This window comes from Hippoglossus hippoglossus, chromosome 9 (assembly GCF_009819705.1).
Source record: "Hippoglossus hippoglossus isolate fHipHip1 chromosome 9, fHipHip1.pri, whole genome shotgun sequence".
Taxonomy (NCBI): Eukaryota; Metazoa; Chordata; class Actinopteri; order Pleuronectiformes; family Pleuronectidae; genus Hippoglossus; species Hippoglossus hippoglossus.
In genome coordinates, this window is record NC_047159.1 from 3,031,922 (window position 1) to 3,048,034 (window position 16,113).

At 42.2% G+C, this 16,113-nt stretch overlaps 1 protein-coding gene, 1 long non-coding RNA gene and 1 pseudogene across 2 annotated transcripts; 1 reads left to right on the plus strand and 2 right to left on the minus strand.

The window, feature by feature from the left end:
- Positions 1-568: 568 nt before the first annotated feature.
- LOC117767632 lies at positions 569-1,891 on the minus strand. The gene is made up of 2 exons (XR_004614914.1): positions 1,735-1,891; positions 569-1,424 (listed from the first exon to the last, which is right to left on the minus strand). It is a non-coding gene; the product is annotated as an uncharacterized LOC117767632 (long non-coding RNA).
- Positions 1,892-4,201: 2,310 nt separating this feature from the next.
- Positions 4,202-5,614, minus strand: LOC117767631 (annotated as a pseudogene).
- Positions 5,615-7,792: 2,178 nt separating this feature from the next.
- slc25a25a (solute carrier family 25 member 25a) lies at positions 7,793-15,035 on the plus strand. Its single transcript, XM_034595415.1, has 10 exons — positions 7,793-8,023; positions 9,623-9,749; positions 9,871-9,958; positions 10,054-10,165; positions 11,121-11,279; positions 12,096-12,248; positions 12,334-12,441; positions 12,559-12,726; positions 12,954-13,104; positions 13,594-15,035. The coding sequence occupies exons 1-10, from the start codon at positions 7,868-7,870 to the stop codon at positions 13,776-13,778; spliced, it is 1,407 nt and encodes a 468-aa protein (XP_034451306.1). The 5' UTR covers positions 7,793-7,867; the 3' UTR covers positions 13,779-15,035.
- The last annotated feature ends 1,078 nt before the right edge of the window (positions 15,036-16,113 follow it).

Consider the following 16,113-nt stretch of genomic DNA (forward strand, 5'->3'; position numbering starts at 1 on the left):
TCAAGATTTGAACTTTCCAACATGAGAATGAAACTGAGTGAATTTGAGCAGCAGCTTGAACAGTTGTAACTTCAGGTTCCTGTTCAGCCAACAGAGAGCAGCAAACCTCTGTCTGAACTTTGTGTTCTGTTCTAGTTATATTCCAGTGATATGATGCACTCAAAATTCAAAGATTGAATTTGAAAATAATCACGAGATCGTTATGCAAAATGTTAAAGTATGTGAATGATGCCTTATTTAATTAAAGGCCTGATTTGTATATTTCAGAACACAAATGTGAACACTGGATGAGCCACTAAAGACATTTTTTATTGTCTAACATTCAATAAATCATCATCATTTTCAACTGCCAGGGAAAATCCAATATGTCAATATAAAAAAATGTTTTGCCATATCTTTACAATGTTTTTTTTAAATCAAGATACGAATGATTTCAGAATAAACCACTAAAGACGACACAAATATAACTTTGGTGAATGTTTGTCCTGCAGTCTCTCACCCTTTACATTCTTTATTAACAGTTAATGGTTTCACATTAATTTAATAGTCGTCTTCCTCGTCCTCACTGTTTTTAATTGTATATAATTATATTAATTTTGCCTTTGGGAGATTTTAGGTGTTTCAGCTTCTTCTCTCTTGCACGAGCTCTCGTTCACTTTGGATTCATGTACATGAGAGAATATGTGGATAAAAAATGTTTTTATAAAGCTGGTACAGTCCCTGAGGGTGTGTGGGGGTTGTGCTTATTATCTATTCATCATATATGATATATGATATTTATTTTTATAACTTAAATGATCCACAGATAAGTTAAACTAATGAAAACTGATGTTTCTCCACAACAACAAAAAAACATCCCAATCCAGCTGTAAAACCTCTCGGCCCAGATGTGTGACGTCATCACGGAGCAGATGTTCACCTCTCACCTGGTTCCTCTCCGTCAGATATGATGGTGTTTGTTCGGCTCCTTCCAGGTTAAAGTGCTCCTCTGTCCTGGGATCGTTTACTCTCGGCTCTGTGACGCCACGGGATACGACAATGAGCGAGAGAACAACATGTTTGTGTTGACACTGGACTTTAACTGGCGTCACAAACACACTGGGATGTTCAATCAGGCACTTTAAGTCCAGAAAGGATCAGATGCAACTGGGAGACTCTTTATTTAGTATTAGTTATTATGCACGTTCTCTTCATTATGACTTTTTGGCTATTTTGAGTGTGATTTTGAATGTTTTTGTCTTTTTATATAGAATATTTACCTTGTCATTGTTTGGTTTCTTTATTTTTCAGCACAACGTTGCTTATACGACCAGATAATAATAACATTTAGATCATTATGCCCACGTGTATATAAGAAAAACTGTCTTGCAATAAGTGTTCAGAGGTTTACAGGTAAACAACTAGAGACCTAACAAAATATGTTTCTCAAGTAGATTCATATCAGATAATTATTGGATATGATAAAGGGTTATTTTTATGAGCCTGATAATTAATTGTTAAAGATGAATAAAACTAAGGAGAAGCTGAAAAATGAGCGTTAATGGTTTGTGTTGACAATACATTATCTTAAACATAGTGTTCGGGCTCTAGAACATCAAATCTCATATCTGCCTTCGAGGAATTCTGTCAAATTTTGATCAGTTGTCCTTTAAACTCAAAGGTGAACTGAATTGATTTCAAAGTTCAAAGGTCGCGGTGACCTTTCATGAGTGTGAGAAAAACAATTATGTGGACTACAACTGCACTGGTGAGGAAAACAACCCCATTAAGCAACACATGGATTTTAGTGAAGATTCAATTCCTGAGGTTTGAGTTGACTACATAATATATAACAAGTGATCAGTGGTTCTAGTAACTTGTATCTGGACCAAATGGAAGTTTTGATCCCAGCTGCAGAATATTCAGTCAGTGAATCTGCAGAGAAACACGTCCTCAGCTACTAAATTAAACACAATTTTTATCTGTGCAAGATTTTCCTTTGAATTACAACTTGATCATTATTTCATAAGTTTAGTTTATAAGTTCAGTGATGAGACTGAATTCCTGCAGTGTGAGTGTGGAGGTGGTGATATTTTATTACGTAATCGAGTCTGATGCTTGGCCCAAAGTATGTGGACACCAAATCATTTCATGCTCCAGTTCAGCCACGTGTGTTTTAGTGAGGTCTGTTCTTCCACATTAAAGTGAGAGAGGGTGTGTGTGTGTGTGTGTGTGTGTGTGTGTGTGTGTGTGTGTGTGTGTGTGTGTGTGTGTGTTATGTAAACCCAGACAGGATCAGCTGACGGACTCGGGGTTCAGCTCTTGGTGTTTCTTCAGCACCTTTTTTGGCTTTTGGCTCTCGTCCATCTCCCAGTTTAGTTCCAGAGCTCGTGCGTCCGACCTCATGATGTTTTCTTTATTTTTCATAGGATGAACAAGGTCAGAACTAACTGTATAGAACAGGGAAAGTAAAATAGGTATAGAGAGAATACAGTATGTAAATATTTAGACACAAACTGGTATTTAGTGTGTGTGGCAGCAGGGCTGTTGCAACACAGGCAACTGAAACGCTCCTGAGGTGCAGAGAGGATGACCTGAGGTTAATAAATCAGGTTTTATTGTATGTTTTATTTTATACATTCAATGTTATAATACTTAAAACACTCGCCTGCCCAAGGGCCTCGGTTTACAGTTGTTGGTAGCAATTGATTAATTGCACTTTTCCTGTTATTATTGCATCAATAACTCAGTTTGGACTGGAGCAGTTTATTTCATTCTGCTTTATAATTGAAGATGAAGAGAGAAATGACCACTTTGTGTTTTATTTAGTTCAGTTTTAATGATAATCTCCTCATCATCACATCTTCAGTTTATTCCTGTTGATTATTGAGCCGTTTTAAGTTTGTTTTATTATTATATCATCATCATTATTATCAATGGTATGTGTTCTTTGTATTCACTCATCTCCCTCAGGGTTATATGATGTCATCAAACTCTGTATTACATCTGTCCTGGGTCTATGAATGTGTTTCAGGGTGGATTTTGGAAACTTGCTGATTTCAGAATGTCTGCTTTCACAGCAGGGTCATTCAGGTCCAGAGGAGTCCTGAGGAGTCCAGAGGAGTCCTGAGGAGTCCTGAGGAGTCCTGAGGAGTCCAGAGGAGTCCAGAGGAGTCCAGAGGAGTCCTGAGGATACCTGGTTGGTATGAAAATAGTGTGCATTTGTAAATTGTGCATTTGTCAAATACCGGCTTGTGGGATGTATCGTCTCTTTGCAAGGTGTCTAAAAGAGTTGCCCCTTACGTATGGAAAATGTTTTAGAGATAATCTCGATACAACAGAGGATGCTCGGTTACGTTGTAACCTTGGTTCTCTGAGCGAAGAGACTATCTCTCCCACTCTAAGGCCTCTCGGAGACATGTGTCAATCAAACTATCAGTGGATTTCACGCCAACACAGGTGTTTTATAGGTGAACTGCAGGGCGTGGCCGGGCAAGCTGGTGTATATAAAATAAATGTCTATGCACCTTGAGAGCAGGGGGGTCATTCCCCATACGTATAGAATATGTAATAGAGTGGAGAGGTAGTCTCTTCACTCAGAGAACCAACACTACAATATAACCGACTGTTCCGTTTATTTTATGTTTCTGTAACTCATGTGTTTTCTAATGAGCAGTGAAATATTATTGTTACAATGATTTTTTATTGTATCCGTTACCAAAGCAATCCAACATTATCATTTTAATATTAATGATTAAATAAATAGCCTAAAAAGCCTGCCCCTTGCAAATATGATGATCCATACGGCCGTGGCCAATTAATTTGTCCACTGTGACCTAATGTCACGGTTTACCAAGAAGGAAAAGGTCCATTAAAAGTTATAATTAGCTGGTCATGTTTGGAGATATGAGGAATTTGGTAACACGTAGCGATCTCTGCTGGTCACTATATTATATGAAGCTACTAATGTGTACTGCTCAAGGTATTTTATGTCAAAAAGAGAATAGAAGAACATATAAGTCATTTATTTATGTTGCATATACATATATTTATTGATTCATTTATTAATTTACACATTTTTTGTCTATCTACTTAATCTTACCAATCTATTTTCTATAAGACAGGGGTTTCCATAAAACCAAAACCAGTGAATTTTAAAGTTTTTTTTTGTAATTTTGCTTTTATATCTGACAAAAAAAAACTGCTGAGAGCTAAGAGCTTGTCTTGAAGAACCATCACAGAGCAGATTAATGAAGTGATAACATACAAGTACATCACAAGACATTTCTAGTTTCTCTCACTGTAAAGAAACAATAGACAGAACAAACATCATCCAAATATTCATTAATGCATTAATGTTATAAGAATCACTATTGAGACAATAACTGTTTTTTCTAATGTCAGGATGTGTTCTCTCTCTTTCACTCAAGGAAGCACCATCCACGCATGCTGTAGCAGACAAATGGTTTTTTTTCTTCACAGGGAAATAACCTCCAGTTTCCTCCCTTCTCCAAATCTGCAACACCACATACGACTTTCATCGAGCCAAGTTTGTGTTTACCCTGATACCAGGAGCTGAATGAGTAGTTACTCCCGTCGGACCAGTAAATCTGAGGATCTCTGTACAAACCCATCCATGCCCATGGGACAAGTGGAATCAAGTTCCGTATCTTGTCGTTGTCAGCGTTGTTCCTCAAAGTGGCCAGATCTGTGAAGTGTTCTCTGCAGTGCCTCTGAGCCTCAGACCAATTCTTTGATGTATCCCCTAGCACAAACTCAGGATCCTCTAATGTTCCTGCAGTTAAGTTTGAGAACAAAAGAGGGATTGTTGAGATCACACAATGGTTTTTCAAAATCATATCTTATACATTATGTTGTATAGTAAAGATCAATATAAAGCACATCATTACCTCTGTAGCAGACAAATGGAATCTGTTCATGGCAGAAATAATCGAACCATATTCCTTGGTACTTCATGGCCACACAGAGCTCATTGGCTGCAAAATAGTTTGGGTCAGGAGGTTTCCACCTCCAATATTCAGCTCCACTCTGGTTGAACCCATCTGACCACTTCCAGTCAATATGACTGTACAGGCCAATCCAAACCTTAGAGCTGTTACCAGCGGCGGAAACTGTGTCTTTAAGTTTCTTCATTTCTTCAGTGTTTTCAACAGTGGCCAGGTCTGTGTACGTCTCTCTGCAGTAGCTCTGAGCTTCAGTCCAAGTCATTGCATCAGACACAAAGTGGTACTGATGGAGGAGGCATGTGGAGAAGGTGAGGCACCCTGAGGATGAAACCAGTTATTTTTGTTAAGTATGAGGACTCAAATGAATCTCTATATTCAGATTTCCTGTTAGACATCGTACAAACAGTGAAATTCACTGACCTGAGAGACACAAGACACCGATGAAGATCCCTTCCATCCTGATGCTGCTCTGTGGACTGTCTGTGCCAGTGTTCACCTCTAACACCAAACTCAACCAGTTCTAGTGCAGCTTTAGGGAAATGTAACAGCAGCTCCTCCTCTTCTACTGACAATAGTGTTCTGTTGAACTCTTTATGCAAAAAGGCAAAGATGCAAACAACAACATTGTTCTCGTTTTTCTCTGGAGGCATCTCACTATGCAGATAGTTCTGATCGTATCTCTGCCTCCACCCCTGTGCAGGTGGTGAGTGAATGAATGTCTGTTTCACACTGTGGATCCAATGATACCTCTGTGACAGGGATGTTTGAAATGTTCATCTATTAATGTTGTGATCACCTTCTAATTCCATCCAATATGTAGATCAGATGAAAATAAGGATGAAAAGAGAAGAAAAATTATTAATATTAATATTATTGTTATTATTTTTTAGACTGATATCATCTATTAATTATTTTCATTATAACAACCAGTCTGACAATAGTTCCTGGTCTCTCTCTCTCTCTCTCTCTCTCTCTCTCTCTCTCTCTCTCTCTCTCTCTCTTTCTCGGGAACTGTTGGGTTTCTCTATAATTTGACAAGGTCTCAATTTTACTATGTAAAGTGCCTTGAGATAATCTATTTTATGATTTGTTCTAAACCAATTAAATTGAATTTACTCAATACCCAATTTAATATCCTCAGGCTGTAACCCCACTGGATATTGAAGCCTGCCTTCAGGTACCCAGGGTTCATCTCTACAACATGGACGTGTTCATGGAGACACAATTTGCACCACAGGTCTCAGATCCAGTCCTTCTCGGCCCGAGCACCAACTCAGCCCCAGCATGTTGTGTGTTTCCTGATCTCAACCAAAAACAGCAGCTCTACAGCAGCAATGCCCTGGAAGAATTATTCGACATCAGAAAATAATTCAGAGGAGTCAACATGATAACTCTTCTTTCCATTGTTCTGGCTGCTTTGCATTGTAAATCCTCTCTGGCAGGAGTTCTTTGTATTCACTCATCTCCCTCAGGGTTATTTGACGTCATCAAACTCTGTATTATATCTGTCCTGGGTCTATGAACGTGTTTCAGGGTGGATTTTGGAAACTTGCTGATTTCAGAATTAAACTGTTTGCCGCCTTCAACCTGTGCAGTATATTTCTGCATACATTTTTTTTTCTGGATTCATATGAGGTCACCCTGGCCTTTGACCACTGAAATCTAATCTGTTCATCTTCAACATCTTCAAGTGACAAATGCTCAAAATCTGAGGAAATGATCGAAACACAGTCTTGAAATATCATGTTCAAGAGGCCAAATGTTTTATAAGTTAACGACCACCAACTGAAATCTAATCTGTTCATCTGTGAGTCTATGGCTGTGTTACACATCCCTCACTAATCACTGTATAGTGCACTATATGCTGAGTTCGCCATTTTTTTAGTGGTGTCCAAATGTTTACAGATTTTTTTTATACCCTATGTAATTGACTCATTGTTTCCCACAATGCATCAAGAAAAGTAGTGCACAACTAATGGTGACTATCCAAACAATATATACCATCATGCATTGCACTCGTGGTGACGAGACGGGAGGAGCGAGGGCAGCGGGAACAGCCCGACCTGTCGTTCTAATTTAAATAGAAGCAGAGCAAGTTTATTTCCACATTTAAAGATGATCATCCAACATGTTTTTTTTTTACAATAAAGCTGCAAAATAAACATTTCAAATTTAATTTGGGATTTTCCACATTGTTGTTGTTGTACATGTTTATTCCTGTGGCAATGATGCGTGGATTAATGTCTGAAAGCTTTTTTGTTCTTTTCCGATGAGCTCACTATATAGTGCTCTATATAGCAGTCACTTTTTGGACTTTTCATTTAGGTTATGATCTTTTGTTTGGACTTTGTTTTTGTATATTTTTTATATTGTATTGCTGATGATGATGATGATGATGATTGTGATTATTATTATTGTTAGTAGTAGTAGTTGTAGTAGTGGTAGTATTAATAGTAGTAGTAGTATTGTTGTTGTTGTTGTTTATTTGTTTATTTATTTATTTGCAGCCTCCTGCGCTTGATCTTCGCCTCAGCCGCAGTTTGAATGAAAGACCTCCCAGGATTGGTCAATCCTCGACGCGTGGGACGAAAGACGGAACGAAAGACGGAACGTGATTGGTCGACGATTCTACAATAGTACAGAATCGTCGACCAATCCCCCACGTCAATAGGGGGCGTGGCCGACCCGCCCAGCCGAGCCGGTTGAATGGGCGGGCTCAGCGATTGGTCAGTAGTAAAAACGACGTCAATGTGGTCGGCGGGGCAGCCAGTGACGCGCCCGTATTCCGGGAAGGGGGCGTGTCATGCCGGCATAGTTAACCGGTTTTTCCATCCGGCGGCTCCTCATTCAGTCCGAGGGAGACACGCGCCGCGCCGCTCCTTTATTTACCCGACTTTCGGCCCCTTTCTCCCGGCGTCCCCATGCTCGGCCTGTGCCTCTACGTCCCCGTGTCCAACTGCGAGTCGGTGGAGTACTTCGAGTCCGACGGCCTCCCCTCGGAGCTCAAGTCCGTGTTCAACCGGCTCAGCGTGGCTCTGCCGTCCCAGGAGTTGTCCACCTACCAGCGATGGCGAAAGGTGAGGAACAAAAGACCGTGGGAATCGAACCTGTGGGGGGGGTCGCTCGTTGGGGGATCAAGGATCAGCTCCTTGGTTTAGGTCCCTTCTCCCCGGGCTCAGGGAGGATTAGCACCGCGTTAGCACCGGGGCTAACGAGCCTTACGACTAGGCCGCACAGGAGACCGGCTTTCTGAGGAAACCGCGCTACGAGCGAATTTATCACTTTTTTATAAAAACTGTTTATAATAACTGTGAATATTGTCTCAACTTTCAGTGAACTGAGAGTTTCTGTTAAGATAAAAGGCTTTTTACTGCGTTCAGTCTATTTAACGTGGTTTTTATAAACTTCAAAAGAACCGGCGCCATTCATTGAGAAATTCCTCCCTGAAGAGGAAGTGTCGCTACGGGTAATTCATTTCAATCTGGAGCCGATCAACTTAAACAAGTCTCCTCTTTATAATAACATCTTTAATGAATCTTATCATTTTAATCAAAAATGACTTGTGCTGAAAGTCAGAAACTCAAATGTTTCACTTGAGGAGTTTTATGTGACAAAGGGAAAACTTGAGATGTGAGAGATTGGAACCTGAGGAGCTGCAGCCTTTTCCCACCAAATCAGTTAATTAATGACAATCTGATGAATTCTGCTCTCGTGTAAACTTCAATAACTAACAATGCATTTATTTATTTTTACTAAAACCTGCACATGCACTCAATGTTAAAACTCTGGACTCAGGCTCCATCTGTGGTCAATTAGACGCCGACATGTCAAGATGTTTCAGTTCTTGCACTCAAGCTGATGTTCACATTAAAAGTCAACGTGAGAATTATCAGTAAACTTTACTTTTAGTGTGCCAGCTTCACGTAGCGTCTTGTATCACCTTGGTTTTCTGCAGAGCAGCTACAAGTCTTGTACAAACACTGGAGACAGGTTTCCCTTAGTTCAGAAATATCCTGACTGGTGGTGAAACTGGTCCCACTCTCCTATAACCCTTGTCTAAGTGGCATGTGTACGTATTTCACCAGGTAGTGTGGTGGAGGCAGGGTATCATTACTCTGTCATGTGCCTGCCCTCGGGGGCGGTGGGTCCGGTGTCAGCGCTGGCCAGTGGGCCGGAGGAATGCCGGAGGAATGCCGGAGGAATGCCGGTGTCCTCAGTCTCGTTTTAGCTCGGGAGGGCCTGACATCTGAGGTCTTAAATGAGATTAAAGCAGTTGGCGGGGGGGGCCTGTGGTTCAGGTCATAGATAGACCCGGGTGATACTACCTAATACCCCTGGTCCTGGAGAGACGTGCGTCATTCAAGAACATCAGGTGCGCTGTGACTTGGCAGACGGGTCACGGAGCTGTCCTGTGGGGTCATGAAACAGGAGCCAGGGGACAGTGTGTTATTCAGAAGTGCAGGACGGACTGGTGGTCAGTTATGTGACTTTTAGCTGCATATTGTACATGCAGTACATTTCAGAAGTGGCTGTACATGACTGTTAAAACAGTTAATACCCCACCACTTAATTCTTAGTTCTTCAACAGCTGTTATTATGAAGACTCTGCTCTGTCCTCTTACCCGACCAACCAGAGGGCCTTGTCTCACTGCCTGTTTTGCTTTTCATCCTCACAGAAAACCCTTACAGGGGAAGAAAAAGACCCGGATGCACAGCTGGACTTTGAGGAGTTTGTTCACTATCTGCAAGACTATGAGAAGGACCTGAAGCTGGTGGTGCAAAGCGTCGACAGGAACAATGCTGGTATGTGGCTGAGGTTTTGGTTTTATTTCCGTTGCTTCTTCTTTCAGTTTGTCAGTTGTTCGTTTTCGGTATGAGATGCCTTTTATCTCACATCTTTTCTTTTTTTTTGTCTCTTTTTCAGGCCACGTAGACGCCAGGGAGTTCATGCAGTCCCTCCACGACCTCGGAGTTCACGTCTCCCTGCAGCATGCAGAGAAAGCCCTTAAAAGGTGATTTTCATTCATCCGTTTCGTCTGCTGAGAGTTTGGATTGTATTAAGTAGAGTCTCGGTCTTAGTTTGGTGTTCTTTCTGTTCCTTTTTTAGCATCGATAAGAACGGGATGATAACTATCAGTAGTGAAGACTGGAGCAACTACATGACGGTGGAGAAGACGGAGAACATTCCTGAGATCATCCTCTACTGGAAACGCTCCACGGTGAGTTTGAAGGGGTCAATTGAGAAGCGGCGGCCCTGAGAGGCTCCGTCAGCAGACATCCTGCGTCAGTAATTAAGCTCCATTAGGACATGCGAGGAATTGCTCCCATTCTGGAAGGATTATGTCGGGAGGATTTGCCTGTTTGTCTGGCTGTTATGTAAAAGGGAGCAGCGGGTGGAGGCAGAACCGATGTAGCACAGCTCCCTCAGGAGAACCCTGTGATCTTGGGTTTTGCACAAGTTATTTCGACGCTGTGCCTCTAATGAGCCTAACAGCCTCTGCTTGGTGCAAATGAGACACTGACGGACTGAACCCGGGCCAAGAGGGAAGCTGGAGTTTCCAAACCCAGCAGGTCAAACTGAAGGCAGCAAAAATGTATGATGTAACGTGAGCCGCGGGACCGTTTCACTTTTGGGGGAAAAAACATGTTTAATTCTCTGTGGTTACAGGTTCGTTTCCCACCACAAAAATTATGGCTGCTCAGAATATCAACAATGCTGTGTTTTAACTCTCGTTGGCACGTATCCACTTCTGCGGGGTTAAGTAGATCCACTGGTCAGCCTGCCTCGTGTTCCTGGTATAGATCATTTTCAAGTTCATCTCCTTGCAGACTCTTGTCTTTTGACCGTCACCCAAAGAGCCTCATTACAATCGGCATGGCTCAGATTTCTAAGCCGGGCGGTGATTATCTGTGATTATCCACTGAGGTCAATTAAGTCCTGACCTATACTGTGGTATGTGTGAAAACAAACATGGTGGTTGGTGAAGGCCACCCAGTTTGACCCACACTGTGGCAGTTCTGTCAGGCATGTGAGGTTTTTACCGACTGGTGCCAGTTGAGAAAGAGGATTCCACGTGACCTCTCCCTCTGTGGTCTGTCGTGTTCATCGTGCTTTCTTCAGCATTCATCTCAATCTACCGTGTCTCTAAACCTTCCTGTCTGTCTTCCCTGCAGATATTCGATGTGGGCGAGAACCTGATGGTGCCTGACGATTTCACCATTGAGGAGAAACGGACTGGAATGTGGTGGAGGCACCTGGCCGCGGGCGGAGGAGCTGGAGCCGTTTCCAGGACTTTCACGGCTCCCCTGGACCGAGTCAAAGTCATGATGCAGGTAAGACGCCCACAACCAAACCCCACTGAAGTCAAAGGTCAAATTGAATTAACTAGAACCAAAAGCTGAGTAATATATTGGCTCTGAACTGGGGGGGGTGGGTGGACTTTGTGAAATGGACAGTGTGCGGAGGAAACTCTTATCTTGCTCACTGTTTGCAGCAGCAGAGAATTATCACCAGCTAAAACCTACTTCATTATTTATCCTTAATCCTGCGAGTTTAACTTTAAAAATATGATTTTTTTTTTTTAAGTATGAAAATGTGAAGGAGATTCTCCTGGAGGTCTTTCTTAGCGGCAGCAGGTGGAACGATTAGTGATCCACGTCCAAAGTAGAGGGATGTTGCTCAAGCGCGCGTTGCCTGAGAGCAATAAATAAGTTAATGTCTAACAGAGTGAGGACTCGGAGTCCGGGGGCAGACTTGTGCAACCAATGACCGCTCCCAATTGGCCGACACTCCTTCAACCATCATCAATGCACAGAAGGTCGAAGTGTGCAGATTCTGGATCTGTGTCAATGGCTCGTTTACGTCATTCGCTATGTGGAACCTCGACTTTGGAACAATCCCGTCGACTTAGAGCCCTATAGATGCTTAACATGTACGTTTTACTCACTGTCCCATCAGTGGATTAAACGGTTTCAACCCAGGTTTTAAAGGCAAAATAAATCTTGGCCTTCGTGTCTAATTGACCCCAAAATGTAAAGTTCCATTTTAATTTCACCTGCTTGTAAATTCAAAACAGATCTCCAAGTAGCAGTTGATTTCCTGTTTCAATATTTCAACCTAACTGATGAGATCCAATTCTTCTTTCTTAGGTTTATGGAACTCGAACCAACAACATGTGCATCATGAGCGGACTGATGCAGATGACCAAAGAGGGCGGTATGAGGTCTTTGTGGCGAGGCAACGGCGTGAACATCATCAAAATCGCCCCAGAGACTGCGCTCAAGTTCATGGCGTACGAGCAGGTACGGAATCGTACTTATCTGCAAACGTAACATTTAAAACCATTTTAGTCGTCCGTTCGCTAATTCCTTCTCTATTTCTCTCCAGATTAAACAATTGATCGGCAGCGATAAGCAGACTCTGAGCATCTTGGAGCGATTTGTTGCAGGATCTCTGGCAGGAGTGATGGCCCAGAGTACCATCTACCCCATGGAGGTGAGCGGCACTTTAACTGCAGCTACTCTTAAAGCTGAGAAGCAACTAGGGAACCTTGTTTCTCAAAACTCTACAGTCGTGTTAAACAGACGTTTTCTTCTCTGGTTCTGTCTCCAGGTCCTGAAAACCCGTCTTGCTCTGAGGAAGACCGGGCAGTACGCTGGAATCTCTGACTGCGCCAAGCAGATCTTTAGGAGAGAAGGACTCGGTGCGTTTTATAAAGGCTACATCCCCAACATGCTCGGCATCATCCCCTACGCAGGCATCGACCTGGCCATTTATGAGGTGAGCCGTCACAACCATACTGACTGTTGCCCCCTACAACCCCCTCAGATTGTGTCTGTACTGTTCCAGCCTTCTTTATACTTGTTGTGTTCCTACTTTATCACCCTGCGAGTGAACTCGACACACACCCTGATTGTCACTTGACGGGTTTACATAACACCATCCGATGGAATGCAACAGCAGCCAAACACCACATCTCAACATTTCTCCATCTTGTTCTTTCTCAGACGCTGAAGAACAGCTACATGGAGAAGTACGGCACCAACCGCACAGATCCCGGCATCTTGGTCCTCCTCGGCTGCGGCACCGTGTCCAGCACGTGCGGTCAGCTCGCCAGTTATCCTCTGGCTCTGATCCGGACCCGCATGCAAGCACAAGGTGAGGCCTTCGCTCCTGAGATGTGTCCTTCTCAGGAAGTCAGTGTGCAGGTTTTAAATGCACAAACACATTTTTACATTGTACAAGTTTATTTGAAAAGGAGATTTAGAGAAGTAGCAGCTCGATAAAGGAACACACCTAACTGGGGATGATTCACAACATTCATATCATTCATAGCATTCATATCATGGGTGGATGACATGATTCATAGATGTGTTGACCAATAAAAAGGTTTTAATTTAAGCGACTCAGCATCTTAAAGTGTGACTCCGACACACACACCTCATTTTGTGCGACTCACAGTTAAAAAGCAAACAAATAAAATATCAAACATTCGAGAATCTGAAACAAATCCATCAATTGCAGCTCAGGTTTAAGTGTGGAGAGTTTTTTTAACGAGGGACGAACCAGGATGCTCTTAAATCTTTCAAATTTATTGAATCACTGCATTATTAATGTATAACATATCTTCTTCATTATATTCTGCAGCAGCGACCGAGGGCGGCCAGAACGTGACCATGACGGGTCTCTTCAGACAGATCCTGCAAAGTGAGGGTCCGACTGGGCTGTACAGAGGCCTGGCCCCCAACTTCCTCAAGGTCATCCCCGCCGTCAGCATCAGCTACGTCGTGTACGAGCACCTGAAGACCCAGCTGGGAGTGAAATCACGCTGAAACCCAACCCCCCCCTCATATCTTTATCATGTGACTCTAAAAGCTCAAATGACATGTGAGCCTCACCCAAGCGAAGGTCACCTGTTAAGTGACAAAGGCACCCCACCCCCCCTCTCCCACAGCACATGCTATAGGGAATCCCGGGTACCTTCTGGTCTCTCCGGGGGGGGTCGTGGGGCCTCCTCATTCTGTGAATGTCAGCTGACGTGTGAAAAGAAAGGACACTGAACGTTGGAAAGGCCAAAAGTGTAGGATATGGACTCTGTGCACAGAAGGTCGGGACTGTGACTGCTGCTATTTATGTTTTAAGAGGTCGTGTGGTGGAGCTGAACCACGAGGAGTACGAGTGACTGTAAGGACCAAATGTGTTCGCTCTGTCTTCCATTTGCCGTTTTGAACCAAATGTCCACTTTTCCTTCTCTTTCATGTTCTGTTGTGATGTTTTGCCGGTTTTTCGGTCTTTTGAGTTAAAAGATGCATCACCAGCAGAATAACTTGAGTTTAAAAAGAATATTCAGTGTTCAAGGCAAACAGAGCATTTATAAGTGTCACTTCATGAGAAGATTTTTGCACATGTGCGTTTGCTCTCCCTACACCTCTTTCCTGCATGAATGGATGGATGACATGACTTTCTGAATGACTTTGGAGTATTTATTTCCACCCAATCCCGTATTTATTGTTTTTTATTGTATTGAAGAGTGAGGCGGTTCTTTAATGTTTCCCGGCTGAAGAGCCAAATGTGCAATTGAGAACAGTTTTTTTTTTTTATTATTATTATTATTATTTTTTTAAATGCAGTGTGATTGTGGGAAATAAACACCAGACAACGGCCTTAACTTGTGACGTCAAACACTAAATGTTGTCTGGTGCACTGTTGAAAACGGGGGTTGGAGCTTGTGCTTGTGTCGCTGTGGCTGACAAGGTTCTAGTTGCTCAAACAGCTTCAGGTTATGTCTGTTAATGTGTGTAGATTTGTTTGTGCCCTTTTGGAAGGAAAAAAAGTCTCAATATTCACCTCAGGTTTAAGGGCAGGTTATTGTTTAATATACACAGAAGAGCACACTAGATTCTTGTTTCACATTTATACTCGGGAGAAAAACAAGGGCTTGAAAAGGATGCGCAACCAATGCACTTTAATTGATGCTGGAACAGCCTCTGAATGAATGTCACTTCAATCCAGGTATTAAGATTTGAATTGTCGAACGTTTTATTGTTTTAATGGACCATTTTCATGCAAATAAATGCAAATTCTTGTCAGATGTCTTGTTGGGTGTTTTTCCTTTTTTAAATGGATTAAATATGAGAGAGCTGGATGTTATGTTATAACCTGGACACAGCAGATCCTTGTCAAAGTATCTGAGATGACTGAGCAGAGTTTCACTATAACAACAACGACCACAGGAGCAGAGCAGAGGAAATCTGCCGGAAGCAGCTTTTAGTTCAGTTATTAAACGCACTTCATTTCTCAGCTGCCAGTTCTGCTAATCTGCCATTTCTGGGAACTTTAATGCAGATGTCACAGGGTATTTCCCTCCTAAGTGGAATTGAAGCAGGACTTTCTGCAGAGCGTTGTCAAATATGCATCTAAAGAGCTCCTTGCAGCCACATTTAATTTGGGGGGACATTTTATTTCTACTTCTGGTAACCAAGCAGACTGGATGGTGACACATCAGCAGCCACTTTAAAACAGTCTGAACATAATGGATTTTTCCTGCATGTGAATGTCCATCCACGGGAGTAATTGTCTGAGGATCCTGGACTCAGTCCTCATCCTTCACAGGGAAACACCCCCACAAAGCTCTTCCCTACACATTCTCCCATAAGCACAATATAATTACATTACTATATATTTTCACCATATACTATTCTAGTTATTGGAAGTTTACATTCCTCGTCTGATTATCTACAGGGAAAGAGAAACACCAATTGGTTAAATTGTCAGTTTCCCAATTCAAATATTTCTGAAATGATCCCATACCAGTCTTTTTTAATGTCTGTGGTATTTCCTACAATGGTTTACTCAAAACAAGTGAAATGTTAAATAGCTGTTCTGAGAACAGTTTCACCTTCCTCCTGAACTGGTCCTGGGCAGAGAAGAGATCAGTGACAGATTAACTCACTGTACTTTGGAGTAAACTCACAAACAATGACTGAGTCATGTGTTACACGCCGGACACATTAGTATTGTTCCAGTGAAACCGTTTGATTACATTGTGACCTTGAGTATTTATGACATTATAAAATGATGGGGATTATAACTGGTGCTTATATCTGCAGCTCGGCCGGATGGTTTAGTGACTGGGATTAATCAGAGGGTGTAAAGTGTTGTTATGTA

Coding starts and splice junctions, on each gene's coding strand:
- slc25a25a (XM_034595415.1), top strand. CDS start 7,868: ATGCTCGGCCTGTGCCTCTACGTCCCCGTGTCCAACTGCGAGTCGGTG. Junction 9,750..9,870: donor CGTCGACAGGAACAATGCTG/GTATGTGGCTGA, acceptor TCTCTTTTTCAG/GCCACGTAGACGCCAGGGAG. Junction 12,442..12,558: donor GTACCATCTACCCCATGGAG/GTGAGCGGCACT, acceptor TTCTGTCTCCAG/GTCCTGAAAACCCGTCTTGC.